The 18,273-nt window shown below is 40.4% G+C and overlaps 1 protein-coding gene across 3 annotated transcripts in view; it reads left to right on the top strand.

Moving 5' to 3' along the window:
* The window catches only part of Rbm33 (RNA binding motif protein 33), a 103,529-nt gene that overhangs the window by 4,579 nt on the left and 80,677 nt on the right, over window positions 1-18,273 (top strand). For all 3 annotated transcript variants that reach the window (XM_047560385.1, XM_047560384.1, XM_047560383.1), the window contains exon 2: window positions 13,673-13,751. In XM_047560385.1, the coding sequence (XP_047416341.1) occupies window positions 13,673-13,751 (79 nt within the window). The remainder of the gene's footprint in view (window positions 1-13,672; window positions 13,752-18,273) is intronic.

Raw genomic sequence — 18,273 nt, 5'->3', positions numbered from 1 at the left:
GGAGATGGGGGCTGCTTTAGCCCTGAGAGAGTTCAGAGGGGTCAAAACCAAGACTGGCCTCTTAGGGAACCAGCCAGGTCCTTACTGCCCCTTTAGCATTGGTAAACTGCCTGCACTCCCGGCTGCTGCCTCTCATCTGAGGATGGGGATGCTGGGCAGATGAGGAGACATGCCATAGCCATCCCTTCCTATAGCTTGGCAGCTACCTCCCTCACTAACCCCTACTGGTTTTTGCAAGTTTTCCATGAGATCCCAAATTTCCAAAAAAGTCAATTCTGGAATTTTTGCAGCTTATAATGTTGCTTCAGTGAATGAATGGATTTACCATCTTAGGTCATGTTACACTCTGGTAAGAAATTTATAGTGAATATACAGTTTTCAGAAACGAAAATATCCAGTGTTTATATTACAGTTTGGAAGGAACCCCTTAACACCCTTTTCATTGTGTGTGTAGTCGTATGCATACAGGTCCAGTGTGACCTTCCATACTGGGACAAGAATTGTGTTACTCTGCAGTTTCATCTGTTCACTGGAGACAGAGTCCTGGGGATTTTCCTGAGCCAGGGTTGAGGGCTGTGTGGACCCACTTGCTGTTGAATCTTTTTCTTGTGAGTGTTTCGGTTTTTTCACTGTGGTAGACAGTTCTGCAGGAGACATCTGTAGATATGTCTTGGTGTGTCTGTACAAATACTTATGGAGGTTAGATTCCTCTGGAATTGAATTACTGTATAGCAGTTACACATTTAAAATTTTGATAGCTGCTTTCAAGTTGTACTAAAAAATGTTACCACTTTATCCTCCCATCAGCAATGAAAATACTTCTTTTTCCTTGCCTTTCCTTAGACTCTTTTTTTTTTTTTTTTGGTTAATTTAGATGGAAAAATAGCCTCAATGTTATGATCTCCTGTCTTCTGGTAAAACTATGCATCTTTTCATATATTATTTTTACTTATTTTTCCCTGTGAAATGCTGAATTACATGCACTTGGTCTGTTTTTTAAAACACTGGTCTGTAAGTGTCTTACCCATTTAAAAAAATGATTCATATGTTATGTTAGGGTTACTGGCTTTTTTGTTCTTGCCGTGACCTTGTTTTAAACTTTACTGTGTGGAAGTTTTAAGATTTTGTACCTTATAAAATGTATCGGTTGTTTTTGTCAGTTTTTTTAATAGTCTTCTCCATGCCAAGAATTCCTCTATGCTTTTAACATTTTATGCTCCGGTGCTTTTTTTATGTTTAGTTTTTTTGTGTGTGTGTAGTGCTGGGGATTGAACTCAGGGCCTTGTGCATGGGAGGCAAGCACTCTACCAACTGAGCTATTTCCCCAGCCCTTATGTTTAGCTTTTAATCTGTGTGGAGTTTTATTTTGGGGGTGGTGTGAATTTGGGCCTTCCATAGTTCTAACATGATTTATTGTATTCTTATCTTTTCTGCTTTCATAACAATAGCTTCCCATATATAGTTCTTTAGAAGTATTGTTTTCTCCTGTGTGTGTGTATGTGTTTGTGTATTGGCATGCTTTTTCAGAAATTTTTTTGTTAACTGGCATTTTTTTTAAAAGGAACTTCAGAATCAGAATTCTCTAAAGGATTCTACTGGAAGAGTTTTGGGTTTGTATCATATCTATTAATGTAATTTGGGAAAGATGAATATTTTTACAGTCTGAATTTTTCCATCTAGCAACTAGAATGTCTTGTTCAGGCTCTGTTTTGCCATTTAGTCCAGATGTTCACTGAGCACTTACTAGTGCCAGGCACTGACCTAAGGCATAGGTTGGATACATTAGTAAACAAACCAGGAAAAGATCCCTGCCCTTATGAGACTTAAATTAGTAAAATTTACCTTGTGTAGATTTTCACATTTCTTGTTCATTTCATTTCTAATATTTCATGGTATAGTCTTGGTAGATGGTATGATTTTTAAAGTACTGTTACATACTCATATTTGTAGAAAAGCTTTCCCCCCCACTTTTTGGTAACCGAATCGTATATGACTATCTTGTTGGCATCTTGAGATTTTTTTGGCTTGTTTGTTTTTGTGCATTACTGGAGATTGGACCCAGTGTGATCTACCACTGAGCCTCATCACCAGACCTTTTTTATTTATTTAATTTTTTGAGACAGACTCCCACTAAGTTGCCCAGGCTGTCTTTGAACTCGTGATCCTCTTGCCTAAACCTTCAGAGTGTGGAATTACAGATGTGTGGCACCATACTTGGCTGGCATCTTGTTTAATGTTTAATCTTTTAAAATTTCTGCAAGCTCTTGGTTCTAACATTTGTATCTCATTTCCTTTTGTTTTACCTATCCTGTAATCAGTCGTTGACAAGCCCTCCACTGGCGGGTTGAAGTGATGGGTAATTACACACATCCTGATCTTGGGGTGTATTTTCTGAGAGTAGTAAATGTTCTTTACAGTTTTTATCATTGAGTATGGCTTTTGCTTTAGTTTTCTGGTAGTTATTGTTTCTTCAGCTAAGAGTCTCTTTTCTGCATTGCCATTTTAATCAAATGCTTTCTTTGCTTCTATTGAGGTGATAATGTGTTCTCCTTTCTTTAAACCTTTAATGTAATGTGTTGATAGATTTCTAATATTGAACCAGTCATGTATTCTTGGGCTCAAAATCTTGATCAGTATGTCTTGTTCTTTTTAACATATTGTATTTCTTTTTAGGGTTTGTCTGCTTGTAAGGGAGAGTGGTTTTTAGTTTTCTTCTTTTGCACTCCTGGGAGTACCTCGTGCCTTCCTGATCTGGGTACCTTTCTTCTTTGCACTTGTGAGTGTGCATGTGCTGTCCTGATTTGTGTATGTTTCTTCCTTTGCACTTGTGAGTGTACCTGTGCCCTCCTTGTTTGTATGTGTTTGCCTTCCTGGAATGAATTGTGAAGTTTCTTGGGATAATGTGAAATTTGTTTTCTTTTTAAATGTTGGAAGAACTCATGTCTGCAAATTTATTTTGGTCTGGTTCTTTTTTAAGTTTTTCCAATTTCTTTATCATTGTCCATGTGTTTAGCTTTTTTAAATCCTAAGATTGATTTTGATAATTTAAACTTTCCTAGAAAAAAATTTCTTTATACTTTTGAATTAATAAATAGAGTTAGTGCTCTACCTTCCTGAGAACAGGTATGTCGAAGGTCAATTTTTTGAGACTTGTGTTGGAACAGATTTTTAGCTTTCTACACTGGATTAGTTACTTGGGTGGGTTCAGAATTCTAGATTTGAAATCATTTTTCTTACATTTTCAGTGGTATTGTTGCATTGTTCTTAGATTTCCTGTTCTGTTTTGAGAAGACTGGACACAATCTGATTCCTCATAGTGTTCATGTGACCTTTTTTCTCTCTTTGGAAGTGTTTATAACTCCTCCTTTTCTTTGACATTTCTTCTCTTAAACTTCACCAAATTAGTAATTGACATATATCAGTTTAGAAGGTTCCATTGTTTGAAAAGATGGTCTAGGTTCTTGGCAAAAGAAATAGTGTCAGTTCCTCTGGAGTCTAGGAACATCCCACTAGCTGAGCTCATCACTGTCTTCCTCCTGACTGCCCAGGGTGATAGGAGCTTCTGTGACCTCCACAGTGGGAGGCAGAGTCCTGTTTTACATCTGGAAGATTTGGAAGTCACTGCGATTGATTTCCAAACCCAGGAAAAGGAAATGCAGTTGAAAGCCAGGCAAACAAATGACTGGTGTGCACTATACTTCAAAAACAAAATAAAAGTTCACTGTAGGGAGAACCTGCCCTAGGCCCTGCATAAAATGAGATTTTTTTAAAACAATGACTACATAGTCTAAAGCAATATGATGTAGGAGTTTTCTGAAAAATTTTCTTGCTTACTCAGAAGTTAATTGCTATACTGGAGGGCTAATATGTTCAATTTGAAAGTTACGAACATTACCCGACTTTCTGGTTCTTGTTTAAATGACATTGATCTGGATGTCTTTACCTATAAAACAAGACATTTTGACTATTAGCTATTCAGAACAGAAGCATATTATACATGAGAGTGCTGTTGAGGACAAGTAGGGAATACAAAGGTTCACCACCTTTTCTTTAGAGGACCAGATAGTAAATATTTTAAACTTTGCAGGGTACATGGTGTTCATTATATAACTTTGCGTTTGTAGTTTGAAAATAGCCATGGACAATATGTGATTGAGGTGGTTGTATTCCATTAATGCCTATTTGCATAAATGGGAGTGGCTAAATTTGGACAAAAACATGTCACAGGCCATACTTCACTCATGAACTGAAGGTTGCCAACCCTTAGACAATTGAGGTAATTGCTAGAAGCCTGTTGCAGGCTAGCATGCTCTAACATTTCTAATCCAAGTCTGAGTTTCTGGCAAAGAAGGTGAAATAATGAGAATTGTAAGTAAAAGTTTTGTTCACTGTAGGTATAAAGTACTGCATGTAAGAAGATTGTAGAAGCTCCAGCAGATGTTTTAGTCTCGCTGATGAGGAAAATGGACTCCTGTGTTAAAGCAGATTGTTTAATACAAGCTTTATACTTAGAAGGAGAGATTCTTCAGATGAGACATTGACCACTTTTGTTTTGCTGAGTTATTCCTTCCTTGACTTTCATGAATGTGTTCTTTTCAAATTCTGGACTAAAGCAGAGCACATTTTCTTCCCTTGATTCTGCTTAGCATAGCTGGTATAAAGTGCTGTGAATGATCTAAACCGAAACTTTAACAAAGATTTGTCTGTAATTTAAAGAACAGAAGAGAAATGACTGGCAAGAATGTAGAGTAAAATCAGACTTACAGGCCTCTTGTCTTAGTTTGCTTCTTGGGATTTTGAGTCATTATTTCACTGAGTTATAATGTCTTAGGTCTGAGTATAGCAGTATCAGAATTTTTTTTTTTTTCTTCTTTTTGTACTGAGGATTGAACCCAGGGTTGCTTAACCACTGAGCCACATCCCCAGCCCTTTTTATTTTTTATTTTGAGAACAGGCTCTCGCCAAGTTGCTGAGGCTGGCTTTGAACTTGGAATCTTCCTGCCTCAGTCTCCCAAGCCACTGGGATTATAGGTGTACACCACTGCTCCCTGCAGAATTTCTTTCCTTTTTACAGGCTAAGCAATATTCCATTGTGTATAGATAACACTTTTTATTTAACCTCTTTCTCTGTTGCTAGACCCTAGAGTTGCTGCCACCTTTGACCCTCTTAAGTATTCTACAAATATAGAAAGATCTAACCAGGTGCGACAGAACTCCTTGAAGGAACACTAGTATGATAAAAAGTAAATATTTGGTCTTTGTTCCTGGTTCCTGGCGCAGATTTCCAAACCCTTGGAATTTACTTTCCCTTTAGTGCTAAAGCTTGGACTGGAGTGGAGACCTAGCTGACTTTAGGATTGAGGCTAGTTGTCAGAAAAACCATGTTTAAAGGGTTAGAACTTCCACTGTCCCAGCAGGGGCGAGGGGCTGGAGGATATCATTGGTGGTGGTTTAATCAGTCATGCCTTTGTGACTTGGTCCCCACGAAACCGCTAAACTCTAGGGGACTTGTGCGTTGGTGGACACATTCTGAGATAATGCTGTACCTCACCAGTATCTCACTCATTCATCTTTTCTTTTTGGGGGGTTGGGAAGTGCTGGGCTTTAAACCCAGGGATGCTCTATCACTGAGCTACGTTACCAGACCTTTTTATTTTTTATTTTAAGATGGTATCACCAAGGTGGTGAGACTGGTCTTGAACTTGCAATTCTCCTACCTCAGCCTCCCCAATAGCTGGGATGATAGGCATGCACCCTGCATCTGGCTTCATCTTTTGTAGTATTAACACACCATTTGACTTGCTGTCTGTATGCTTTAGATGATCATTCGGCAACATGAACAGTTCCCTTTAGTTCTTACAATCCATTGTTAGGGCAGACCCCACAGGTTAATGGCTCAGCTCCAACAGACTGCCCCCACTGAAGATGCCAGCCACTGATGAGGTGTCCGAACTACCCATGCTTTTACCCGTCAAATTCCAGAAGCCAGGAAAATGCTGTGTAGTACTTTACAAAGATTATCTCTGTTATGGTTTGGATGTGAGGTGTCCCCTAAAAGCTCACATGTGAGATAGTGCAAGAAGGGTTAGAGGAGAAATGATTTTTGTAAGAGTCCTAACCCAATCAGTGAATTAATCCCCTGAGAGGGATTGATTGAATGGTAACTGAAGTGGTAGGGTGTGGCTGGAGGAGGTGGAAATTGGGGTGTTGCTTTGGGTATGAGTTTATAGCTGGCAAGTGGAGACTCATTCTGCTTCCCAATTACCATGATGTGAGCTGCTTTCCTCTGCTGTGCTCTGCACCATGATACTCAGCCTCACCTCCAGTGCTGAGAAATGGAGCTGGCCTTCAATGGATTAAGACCTCTGAAACTATGAACCCTCAAATAAACTTTTCATTGTAAAATTGTTTTGGTCAGATCCTTTTAGTCACAGCAGTGAAAAAACTGATTAAAACAAGTTGGTACTGAGAAGTGGGGTCATTGCTGTGACTAACCTGGCCATTAGGTCAGGTTCAGAAACTTGAGGTTTCAGAAACTTTTTGAGCTTTTTGGAATTGGTAGGAGGGATTTTGAGTTGTTTGCAAGCTAGAAATGCTTTAGGTTGTTGTAAATGGAGCTTAATGACTGATTTCGGTGGGAGCTCAGAAGATTAGAATGCCAGTAAGATCGTGGACAGTGAAGACAGGGCTCAAGAAGGTTTAGAGGAAAAAGAGGACACCATCAGTAATTGGATTAGCAACCATTTGTGTTGTTCTGAATGAGAAGTTGTCTGCATTTTGTCTGTGTCCTGAGATTTTGAGACTGATTTTAAAAGCAATGGACTTCTTAACTGGTGGAAGCAATTTCTAGGCAGGGTAGCATGTAGGCGGTGGCATGGATCTTGCTGGTGGCTTTTAGCCAAATTTGTGATAATCAGGATTTTCAAATCAAGATTTGAAAAACGTAGACTTGAAAGACCAGAGTAAAATTAGAGCTAAGGAAGTCGCAGTTGTTAAAGATATTTCTAAAGCATTTAGAAATGCTAAAGACTGCCCAGAGACAGTAAGAAAGATGGCTTGAGGGTATCACAGGAGCTGGCAAGACCACACCCACCTCAGGCTCAAGGGAATAAAAATGAAAATTCTCTTGAGAAGAGACCTGTGGGGCTCCCTTCTTGTAGAAGGGGGCCTAGGATATTTTTTGAACATGCCCAGGCACCCAGAAATTCAGAGGCTACTGTAGCCAGGGTCCCTGGGGGCTTGGCTACTGGTTAAGATGGTGGTAGACCTTAGTGTCAACCACATGGTGCTGGTTCTGCAGGAATGCAGGATGCTTGAGTCGTGGAGGCTTGTACCAAGATTTCAAAGAAAGGCCTTGGAGGTCAGGCAAGGTGAAGCACGGTCAGAGTCCCTGCAGGCACATCCTGGGAAGGCAAAGTGTGGTGATGTGAGGAGGAAGCCAAAGCTGCAGTGAAGACCCCTGAGAGTAAGAAATGCCGAACTGTGTACATCGTCCTAGGAAAGCTGCAGGAATCAAGCAGAGAGAAGCCAACAGAAAGGCCACTTGGACTGCAACCAAGGATTCCATAGGGGCAGAACTGCCCAAGCCCTTTGGAGAGGACGTCATGATGCCATGGGTCCCAGATGCCAGATGTGGAGCTACAAGACTCATTTGCCTAGCTGGATTTTGGTCTTCCTTTGGGCTCATCCCTTTTTTTTTATGCCCCTATTTTTGTGAATGGAAATGTTTACTCTGTACCTTTATATATTGGATACTTGTAAATTGCTTTTAATTTTACAGGAGCTCACAATGCAAGATATCCTTGAGCCTCAGAGAAGACTACAGACTTGAACTTTGAGCGATCTCAGAACTGTTGAGACCTTGGGGCCTCTTGAGAATTTTGCATGGTGAGGTGGTTGTGAGCTTTTGGGGGCCAGGGCCAGAATGTTATGATTTGGATGTGAAGTGTCCCCCAAAACTCATGTGAGAAAATGCAAGGATGTTCAGAGGAGAAATGACTGGATTGTGACAGTCCTAGGTCAATCAGTGAATTAATCCCCTGAAAGGGATTAACTGAGTGGTAACTGAAGTGGTAGGTGTGGCTGGAGGAGGTGGGTGTTGGGGTGTGGCTTTGGATATATATTTGTATCTGGTGAGTGGAGAGCTTTCTCTCTTCTTTCTGATCATTATGTGAGCCATTTCCCTCAGCTACATTCTTCCACCATGATGTCCTGCCTCACCTTGAACCCTGAGGAGTGGAACCTGCTGTGTATAGATTGAGACCTCTGAAACAGCGAGCCCCTGAATAAACCTTTCCTCTACAGTTGTTCTGGTTAGTCCTTTCATCACAGCAGTGAAAGAGATGACTAAAACTCTAGTACACAGCGCGTCATGAGGTCATGTTTGTTTTGTTTTTTATCTGTCATTGTGTGATGTTGCAGAAGATAGTAGAGTAAAAATTATGAGACATTGACCCTCCAGTGAAATAAATTTGAGGTAGCAGGAAGTGCCCATTTGGGATTCTGGAGTCATGTTGAATAGTTGTGGCATCCAAGGGGATACCTCGGGAACATAGGCTGTTAAATGCCTGTGAGTTTTGATGTTTCTCCGGGTGGCTACTCTCCCTAATGCCTAGACCTGGGGACAGCAACCCATAGTCCTGGTGCACCTGCTGGTCCCAGGATGGGCAGTAGGGATCTTGTCCTTCAAGCTTGACACTGTTCTAAGGTTCATGTTTTGGTCCCTGTTGGACTGGAGCAGGGCCCTTGCACTTCAGCCTTCCTCCGCTGAAGCACTTTATCCTGCAGCTTTGGTCACTTTTCCTCTTCTTCCTGGATTGAAGCATTTAAGAAAATCTGTCAGATCACTGGGTGACTAGGGAGATAACAGAGGCTTACGTGGTAATATTCAAGAAGGAATGTAACAGTATTTGCAAAAATGCTTTAGAGAAGTCCCTAAAGAAGAGACATTAAGCCTTCATTAAGTAATAGCAGCAGTCCCTTGAAAGGGGAGGATCTATTTTCCAGAATTACCCCATGGCAGTAAAATATCCAACTTTAGATTAAAAATTACTTACAGAGAAGCAGAGAAAGTAAAGTATGGCCTCTTCATGGGAGGAGGGGGGAAGAGAGAAACCAGCCACAAGCCAGTCCCGACATTGAACTTGGCAGAAAGAGGCTTTGAAATACCTGTTTTAATCATGCTCGATTGCTTTAGGAAACCATGGGCAAAACAGCTAAACAAAATTTGGATGACATGTATGAAGAAACAGGGAATATTACTAAAAGGAAATAAATTGAACTTATGGAACCAAAAACTATAATAGCTGAAGTCAGTTTCCTGGAGGGGTTCAGCAACAGGTTTGAGCAAGCAGAAGAAAGAATGGGCGAACTCAGAGGTCCATTGAGGTTATCCATTTGATAGGCAAGAAAGAAAAATGAAGAGTTTGAAGGATCTGCGGTCCACCATTAAGTGTGCTTAAATACACATGGGAGGCCCAGAAGAGGGAGAGTGAGTGGCAGTGGAATGACTGAGGAAATAATGGCTGAAAACTTCCCAAATTCAGTGAAAGATGTGAGCCTACTCATTCACATATACCACCAAGATCTTAGCTTAAAACAGGATGAATTTATTTACAGTTCAAGACATCAGAATCTATTGACTGTGTTAACTCCTCTTGGAGGCTCTAGGGGAAATCCTTTGTCTCTTCCAGCTATTGGCGGCTCCTGGCTTTGGTTGACTGGTAGGAGCATTACTGTCCTTGGTCTTATATGACTTTTACCCCTGTGTGTCTGTCTCTGAATCTTCTTTTTACAAGGGTGTTAGTCACTGGATTTAGTGACCTCCTCTGTCAGTGTGATCTTGTCTTAACCTGAGTACATCTGTACACCTCATTCTAAATAGGATAGGTTCCATTCATGGGGTCGGGTACAGTTCAACAAGTTACAGTGGTCTTGTTGAGGACAAATGCCTTCTGTTTTTGTTTTTCTGTGAATGTGTTATCTCATGTTCTGAATGGTAGTAGGTAGTGTAGCTGGACCTAAGAGTCATTCTGTGAGTGCTTGGATGTGTTAGTCATTGCCCCTGGCCACCGTGGTTCTGAGGAGAAGTAATTGCTGTGAATTGCAGTCCCTTGTAAGTGGTGAGTCTTTTTTCTCTTGCTGCTTTTAAGACTTTCCCCTTGCCTTCCTCTTTAAACATTTTGATTTGGTGTGTGTGTGCGCACATGCGTATGTTTGTGTTTCTGTTAATTCTGTTAATTCTGTTTTGAGTTTATTTAGCTCTCTGGATATATTCCTTCTTTATAACAGATGTTGGCTGTTTCAGCCATATTTTTTTATCCTATTTCCTGCATGTTTCTGTCCTCTCCTGGTACTCCCTTTTCAAGAATATTGGGGTGTCTACTGATGGCCCACATTTTTCTGGAGCTATGTTCAGTTGTCTTCATTTTTTTCTCTTTGTTCTGCCAGTTTGAATCTGCTTGTGTTGCTCTAGGGGAATTGGTTTGCTTTTTGTTACTAATTTCTGTGTCCTTACTCATGTTCTTTATTTGACATGGGTTTGTGCTACTTGCCTTTAGTGTGGTTTCAGTTTTGTTCTTCAAGCATGTTTGTAATGACTACTTAAGTGTCTTTTTCTGTTAAATCTGACATCTGACCCTGACAGGCAGATTATGTAGCCTGGTTTTGTTTTCCTGATGGATTACAGGTTGTACTTTTTTGTTTCTTTGGTGTGCTGTAATTTTCACTTGGAAACTGGACATTTTAGATGATATTTGGAGCACCTCTGGGTGCTGGTCTCCCTGCTCTTCCCCCTGGGGGTGTTACTGTTGCTTGCTGTTTGCTGTCCTGGTGAGTTGACTGGCTGGGCTGTCGTGGGACACCTATCCCACCCCTCTGCAGTGTGAAGCTTCTGTTGTGGCCCCTCAGCTGCCCAGGCCTTTGGTGTAGTCTTTCTTATCCTTTCTTTCCTTGACCACATTGTCCATAACGCCCTGGGGTATGAATTGATTTGCAGAGGGAGCCACTTGAGGCTCCTTTGAGTGGATAGTATCCAGGGCCAGCATTTGAGTTTTTGTTCTTCCACTTGTATCTTTCCCCATTTTCCTGCAGCAGAGAGCAACTGCCCTTGGTCCCTCTGCCTTTAGTCATTCTTGATACTCTCCTCCTATCTCCTTCCCAGCAAAACCCTCATTGGTTTTGAGAGCCTCTTTGGCTTGAAGTCAGTTCCTTTGGAAAGTTAGAACTATATTCTAACCCACCCCTCTTATCTTGGAAACTTCTGAGCCACAGCTCTTGGACTGTGGTGGGCAGTGGTGTGCTGGTCTCTTGTGACACCTCACTGTAGGGGCTGAGTACCTGGAGTTGGGGAAGCAGTCTCAGGTCTCCTCGGCTTGACTGGTATGGAGTGTCCATTAACCTGAGTGAGGTCAGGAGCCATCTGGATCCAGTAATGTCTGTCCCACAAGTAGGACCTGGGTGGACGAAGGGAGTCCCTTTCTCACTCACCTGGAACTGAACCTCAGCAGCAGGTAGATGGGGTCAGGATGAGTAGTGGCAGAGGTCCTATCCTCTACTGAGAGCTGGACAGAGAGCCATGGAGTCTTGGTTTTGAGTCAGCCTTGCTGACCCAGGAAAGGAGGGGTTGGGTCCTGGTCCAAAGACCATGAATTCTTGTGGCTGTTGTAATCAGATTTGAGTAAATTTTTGGAATAAGTATTTTCTTGTGTGTTGTATAACCTTCAAATCATTTCCAGAGACTTTGAGAGGCGTTAGAGAAACAAACAAAACGGGCCAGGTTCACAGAGCGGGACCCATGGAGCGTCTCACACAGGCCTGCTGGAGTTGCTGGTTGTCATTTGTGTCTCATTCCTGGATGCTTTTTAAAGTTCCTGTTCTGTTTGGTAGTATTGGGTATGAGTCGATAGATTACTTTGTAGGAACTTTAGTTGTTAATATTTAGCCACAGCTGGAAAATGCCAAGGTATCATGGGTGTTTGCATCACACAGCTGCCTTTGGTGGCCTCTGCTGCTGCTGCTTTGCAAACCTCCTTGCTCGTGTGTGTGTCTAGGATAAAAGCTGTTCCTTCAGTTGAGTCTCCTAATAAAAACTATATCAGGTGCCTCTAATTTATCTGTCCTGGCGTTTTAAAATACATTGTCAAACTTAATCTTCCAGCAAATTCATGAGATTGATGATAGCTCCATTTTATAGAAAAAGAAATGGAGTTCCCTGCAGGGCTGTTTTTTGATTTTTTATTTTTTGGTACTGGTTGAACCCAGGAGCACTTAATGACTAAGCCACATCTCCAGCCCTATTTTGTATTTTATTTAGAAACAGGGCCTCACTGAGTTGCTTAGCACCTTGCTTTTGTTGAGGCTGGCTTTGAACTCCTGATCCTTCTGCCTCAGCCTCTCAAGCTGCTGGTATTATAGGCATGTGCCACTGTGCCACTGCTCTTGATTGCTCTTTCTGCACTGTCCATGTCAGTGGCCACTTGTCACACATAGCCACCAAGCTATTGAAATGTAGCTTGTCTATATTGAAAGGCAAGATGTATAATATGTGCAGAATATGGAAACAATGTAAAATATCCTATTTTCTGTATTAGTGATAAAATATTTTACTTTTATTGTTATTTTTAGTTTTTTAATTTTTTATTTTTTGTACTGGGGATTGAACCCAGGGAGAGCTTTATCACTGAGCTACATCGCCAGCCCATTTTACTATTATTTTTCTTTGAAGTATTTTTGTAGTTGTCAATGAATCTTTATTTACTCATATGCAGTGCTGAGAATTAAACCCAGTGCCTCACACATGCTAGGCAAGCTCTCTACCACTGAGCTACAGCCCCAGCCCATGATATGGTATTTTAGATATTATGATAGGTAATATCAATTAAATAAAATATACTATTGAATTTTTACCTGTTTCTTTTTACCTCTTTGAGGCCAGCACTGGGTATTAAACCCAGGAATGCTTTCCCTTTGTGCTATCTTCCCATCAACCCCATTTTTTTTTTTTTTTTTTAATAAGTTGGGGGTCTCACCTCATTGCTGCAGCTGGCCTCCAAGTTTTGATTCTCTTGCCTCAGCCTTCCTAGTAACTAGAATTACAGGCGTTTACCACTGCACCAAACTCTGTACATTTCACAATGTGTCTACTCAAAAACTTAAAGTTGTACATGTGACTTGCATTAGGTTTCTCCTGTTTAGCCCTTTTCTGTATTATCTCTATATTCCTTAGAGTCTTTGCTTTCCATGATTGATTTGGAAAAGTGTATTACAAAAGTAATATGCAGTAATAAATATAAACTCAGAACCCATTGCAAACATTTTATTAAAGTTATGGGGTATTTTGTTTGTTTTTAGAAAACTGTTCTATTACTTATTTTTCATGCCTAGTAGTGTTTTTTGGGGGGATGGGGTGGGGGGCGGTGCTGGGAATTGAACCCAAAGCCTTTTGAGTGCTAGGCAAGCACTCTACCAACCGAACTACATCCTTCACCCCCCAGTAGTGTTTAATAAATTGTCTTTGGATAGCTTTGTGTTCTTAAAATTTTAAATATTAAAAATGCCTAAGGCATTTATGAGAGTTGTATAAGGAACTTCTTCATCTTGAAAGTTGTTTTAGTGGTTGTTTGTACTGTGTCTGTCTTGACTTAGTGAAACTGACTTGGTTGAACTCTTACAGATGATGATTTTGACCAGTTTGATAAGCCTGGTGCAGAGCGATCCTGGAGGAGAAGAGCTGCAGATGAGGACTGGGACAGGTATGTGTACACCCATGCCTCACCAGGGAATTTCTGCAAACTTTATGATCCTGCCACTGGTCTACGTAGAGATTTTACTGAAAACTGGTGCCAGCTCCCTCATGCCCTGATTTCTCTAGGACTAGGTCACCTGAGGGGCTCTTCTTCTAGGCCTACACTGTATGCAAGGCTGTGTCGTGTGAGCTTTCCTTCTCTGCCCATGTTTTGACACAGCAGTGGCTTTGACTTCGTGGATGCGAGGACCTTGACTGGAGTGGTTGTGTACTAGAGTTCCTTTTGTGCACACTAAGCAGGGTTTGTCAAACTTTAACCATTTTGCCCTTCTAATATATGTTGATTTTGATTTTAATTCGCTTTCCCTGATTACCAGTGAAGATGAGAATATCTGTTTAGGAGTGCACTCATAGTATCAAACAGTCACAGTAATGCCCGTGTCATCCTGTGTGGTGGTCACCTCTGGTGATGAGTTCCAGTAGAGGTTAGAGGGGTGTGTGCTGCAGGGAATACACTGTGGGGCTTAACCAGTGGTTAGTGGCGGGGTTGAGAATGACGATGATTATTTACAACTTTCTCACCATTTTAAATGCTGGGGGTGAGAAAATTTAAAATTTACCTTGGAGTTTGAATAGAAAGTTTATCAGTAAAGGAAATAGAACTCAATAAAGAACAAAAATGTAATGCAATGAAAAAAGTACCTGATTCCTGTTTGGAAACAGTAGTGCACCACAAATTTTACAGAATAATCTGCAAACTTTGTTACACTTACATTCTACAAGGTTGATTGTTCTGCATCATCTCTATGTTTGGGTTTTTCAGAGAAACAATAGAATATATAGAAAGAGGTTTATAATGAAGGGTTGGATCATGCAATTTTGAATTCAGGAAAGCTGGAGATATAGTTCCATTCTGTCCTGAAGATCTGAGAATCAGGAGCCAATTGTGTTAGTCTTAGTCCCAGCCTGAAGGCCAGAGCACCAGGGGAGTCAGTGGTGTGAGTTTTAGTCCTAGCCCAAAGACTGGAGAACTAGGAACCCTGAGGGCCAAGGGCAGAAGAAGAGGGATATTTTAGCTCAAGGATGGAAATTAACTGAAAGGTAGCTCTTTTAATATAGTCTACTGATTCAAATGCTACTCATTTCTGAAAATACCCTTATAGACTTTCATAGGTATGTTTTGATAGCTCTCTGAGCAGTACTTAGACCCGTCAAATTGACTCGTAAACCTAACCTTATACAGTTTATAAAAAAAAGAGAACTTAGAACTAAATCTTTCCTATTAAAAAAAATGACTTTATCAGGAAGTATTGAAGCTAGTTTTGCTTAAGAATCTGATAATAGACTGAATAAAATATAAAGTGGGTCTTTTTGTAAAGTTAACTCATTGTTTGGATTTCCTCTTTGTTTTTTTTATTTTTGTTTGCTTTTTTGGGATGGAAGAAGAGAATATTTGTCCTTTCCTTATTGATTTAAAGATCTTTCGCTTTCCTGTCCATTACTAACAGGTGATAAATATTGTACCACTTTGCTTCTTAATGCCTCTGTGATTTTTTTAGTGTGTATTTCCTTAGAATGGAGACTTGCACTTACATGACCATTGGGGAATTTTTAAAGTGAGGAAATTTAAGAAACATGATTTTTTTTCCGAGGTTGGGGGGGTGTACTGGGGATTGAACTCAGGGGCACTCAGCCACTGAGCCACATTCCCAGCCCCTATTTTATATTTTATTTAGAGGCAGGGTCTCATTGAGTTGCTTAGTGCCTCACTTTTGCTGAGACTGGTTCTTTGAATTTGCAATCCTCCCACCTCAGCCTCTGGTGCTGCTGGGATTACAGGCATTCGCCACTGTACCTGGCTCTATTTTTAATCTACAGTGAATGCCCAGATTTTGCCAGTTGTACCTATAATATCCTTTATAGCCCCCCCCCAAAAAAAAATTTAATAGTTTTGGTTCAAGGTTCAGTTAAGCATCACACATTGCATTTTTTCTGCTTTCCTTCTTAATGTGGAAGAATTCTGTAGCTTTTGACTTTTATGACTGACATTGCCGAAGCAGTGCAGGCTTTTTATTTTGTAGAGTAACCACCCTCCACCCCCCAGCTTGGGTTTCTTGTAGTCCTTGTGGCTTAAATCAGGTTGTGCCTTCTGGTCAGGAAGGCCATGGAGGTGCTGCTGTGCCTCTCAGCACTTCCTTCAGAGGCACAAGATGCTGGGGTAAGGCAGTTTCTGCCTTTTGTCCTTAAGAAATTCTTGCCTCAAGTATGTCCTTGTAAGTGTCTATAAAGGTTAAATTTCTATATTTTTATTTAGATATAATATAATCTGCCCGAAATTGATTAAATTAATTGATTTTTATCTTAGAATTTCAAGCATATGTGAAAACAGAATAGTGCAGTGAACCCACTGTACCATCATCCAGCTTCACTTATAATCAATTCGTATTGTCTACACATTTTACAGCCCCCTCAATCATAGATAAAACTTTACCTGGAGATATTTCAGAATATATCTCTGTTAAAAATAGATTTACAAATGTAGCCATAAGAGTTGTCTAAAAATGAAACTTTTCCTTTTCTTTTCTTCTTTTTTTTTGGTACCAGGGATTGAACCCAGGAGCGCTCAGCCACTGAGCCACATCCCCAGCCCTTTTTATTTTTTATTTTGAGACAGTGTCTTGCTAAGTTGCTTAGGGCCTCCCTAAATTACTGAGACTGGCTTTGAACTTTCAATCTCCTGCCTCAGTTTCCCAAGCCACTGGGATTATGTATGTGCACCACCACGCCTGGCCTACGAAACTTCTTATTACTGTCTTTTTAGTGTTACCATTTCCCTAATTGTCTCATTTTTGATGTGTGTATGTATGTATGCAAAATTTAAATATATTTGTATACATATTCTATACTCAGTGTGGGTGCATGTCTGTAGTGTTTCATAGCTTGAACTGAGTCTAAATAAGCTTATCTTGTAATTGATTAGTCTTCACGTATAGGTTCTCCTGTATTAGTGGTCTGCTGTTGTACACTGAAACATTCAAGACAAGTGACTTATGAACAGAAAGGTTTATTTTGGTTTATTTTGGTTTACACTTTGGGAGGTTGCAGTCCATGATCACTTTGAAAATTACCCAATGGTCATGTAAGTGCAAGTCTACATTCTGGGGAAAGACACACTACAACAGAGCTTTGCAACAGGGCTTTGGGCCTCTGAGAAGGCAGCATGTCATGACGGGAGGGTATGACTTTGCAAAAACTTCATTTTCCAAGGCAGAGAAACAAAGCAAGAGACCATGTCTCAATCAAGGGAGAGAAACAAAGCAAGAGACCATGTCTCATAGTCCACATGTAAGTCACACCCCAGTGACCTAAGGACCTCACCCAGCACCACCTGGTGGTGAAGCCATTAACACGTGGACCTTTGGGGGACACTTGTTCAGCACATAGCACACGCCTATCTTATTTTAGTTCCCTGCAATGTTTGTGGAAGAAACAAAGACATGTTTTCCCGAATTTCTGCCTTTGCTGATTGCTTCCCACCTGGTGTTTTTGGGTGTTCCTTTACTCCTTGTATTTCATGTGCACTTAGAATTAGGTCTTGAGGTTTGTGCTGTTCACACTCCAGTTTGGGGAGAAGTCCGGCATGAACCCCTCTTAAGTGTGTTGAGTACCTTCATGAAGTACCCTAAGGGACGTTATTGGTTTCTTGATCTCTCTTTTATGCTTTTGTAGTCCTTTGGGCTTGGTCCTGTTGTCTGCGGTATTACTTTCTCATTCGTCATGAGAACAAGTCCTGTGTTCCCTTTTCTGTATACTACTTTCATTTGTAACCGACAGGTCTGTGTCAAGTATCTCCTTTGAAAGTTTTTTTTTTTTTTTTTTTAATCTAAAGAGTATAGGTAGTTATTAAAAATTGGGATCTTATTTTCAAATGCTTTTCTTGTCAGTAAATCACAAATACTATCTAGTTTTTTATTTGTACAATTACTTAAAATTGCTCTTATTGCCATCTTACTTAATGTACCCTGGGAAATGGAATTACCTCCATTTTCAGTTGCTTAAAGTGATGATGTAGAGAAACACTTGTCTTCAAAGAGGTGCTTACATGTTTTTGGTCATCTGGAATCAAGTTCTCAAACTAGGAGTTGTAAATATTGTTGACATTATGTTTTTCCCTGCCCCGGGGGAAAATTGTCACACTGAAGTTAGAAAAATTATGTCTGATAGATGATTAGTGGTTGAAAATTGTTGGAAGGAACTGTGTGTTTCTCTCTCAAAGCGATCTTGTATTTGTCTTTCAAGGGCTGTTAAGTTCTTGTCCCGTAGCTATCTCTGCTGTGTGACCTTAGGTTTTATTTAATGTCTTACCCTTGTTTTCATCTATAAGGTTATTAGACTTATTGCAGGTAACTTAAACTAAGGATGTTTTCAGTGCATGAATTGAATGATTTGTCAGGGTGTTTGTAGTTCTAAAAGGTGTTATATGGAAACATGCATTTCTGTTTTAACTTCACCTATGCATTCCTAGAGAT

The sequence above is a fragment of the Sciurus carolinensis genome, chromosome 8 (genome assembly GCF_902686445.1).
Source record: "Sciurus carolinensis chromosome 8, mSciCar1.2, whole genome shotgun sequence".
NCBI lineage: Eukaryota > Metazoa > Chordata > Mammalia > Rodentia > Sciuridae > Sciurus > Sciurus carolinensis.
Note: the sequence above shows the minus strand (reverse complement) of the source record. Positions and strands in the feature narration are given on the sequence as shown.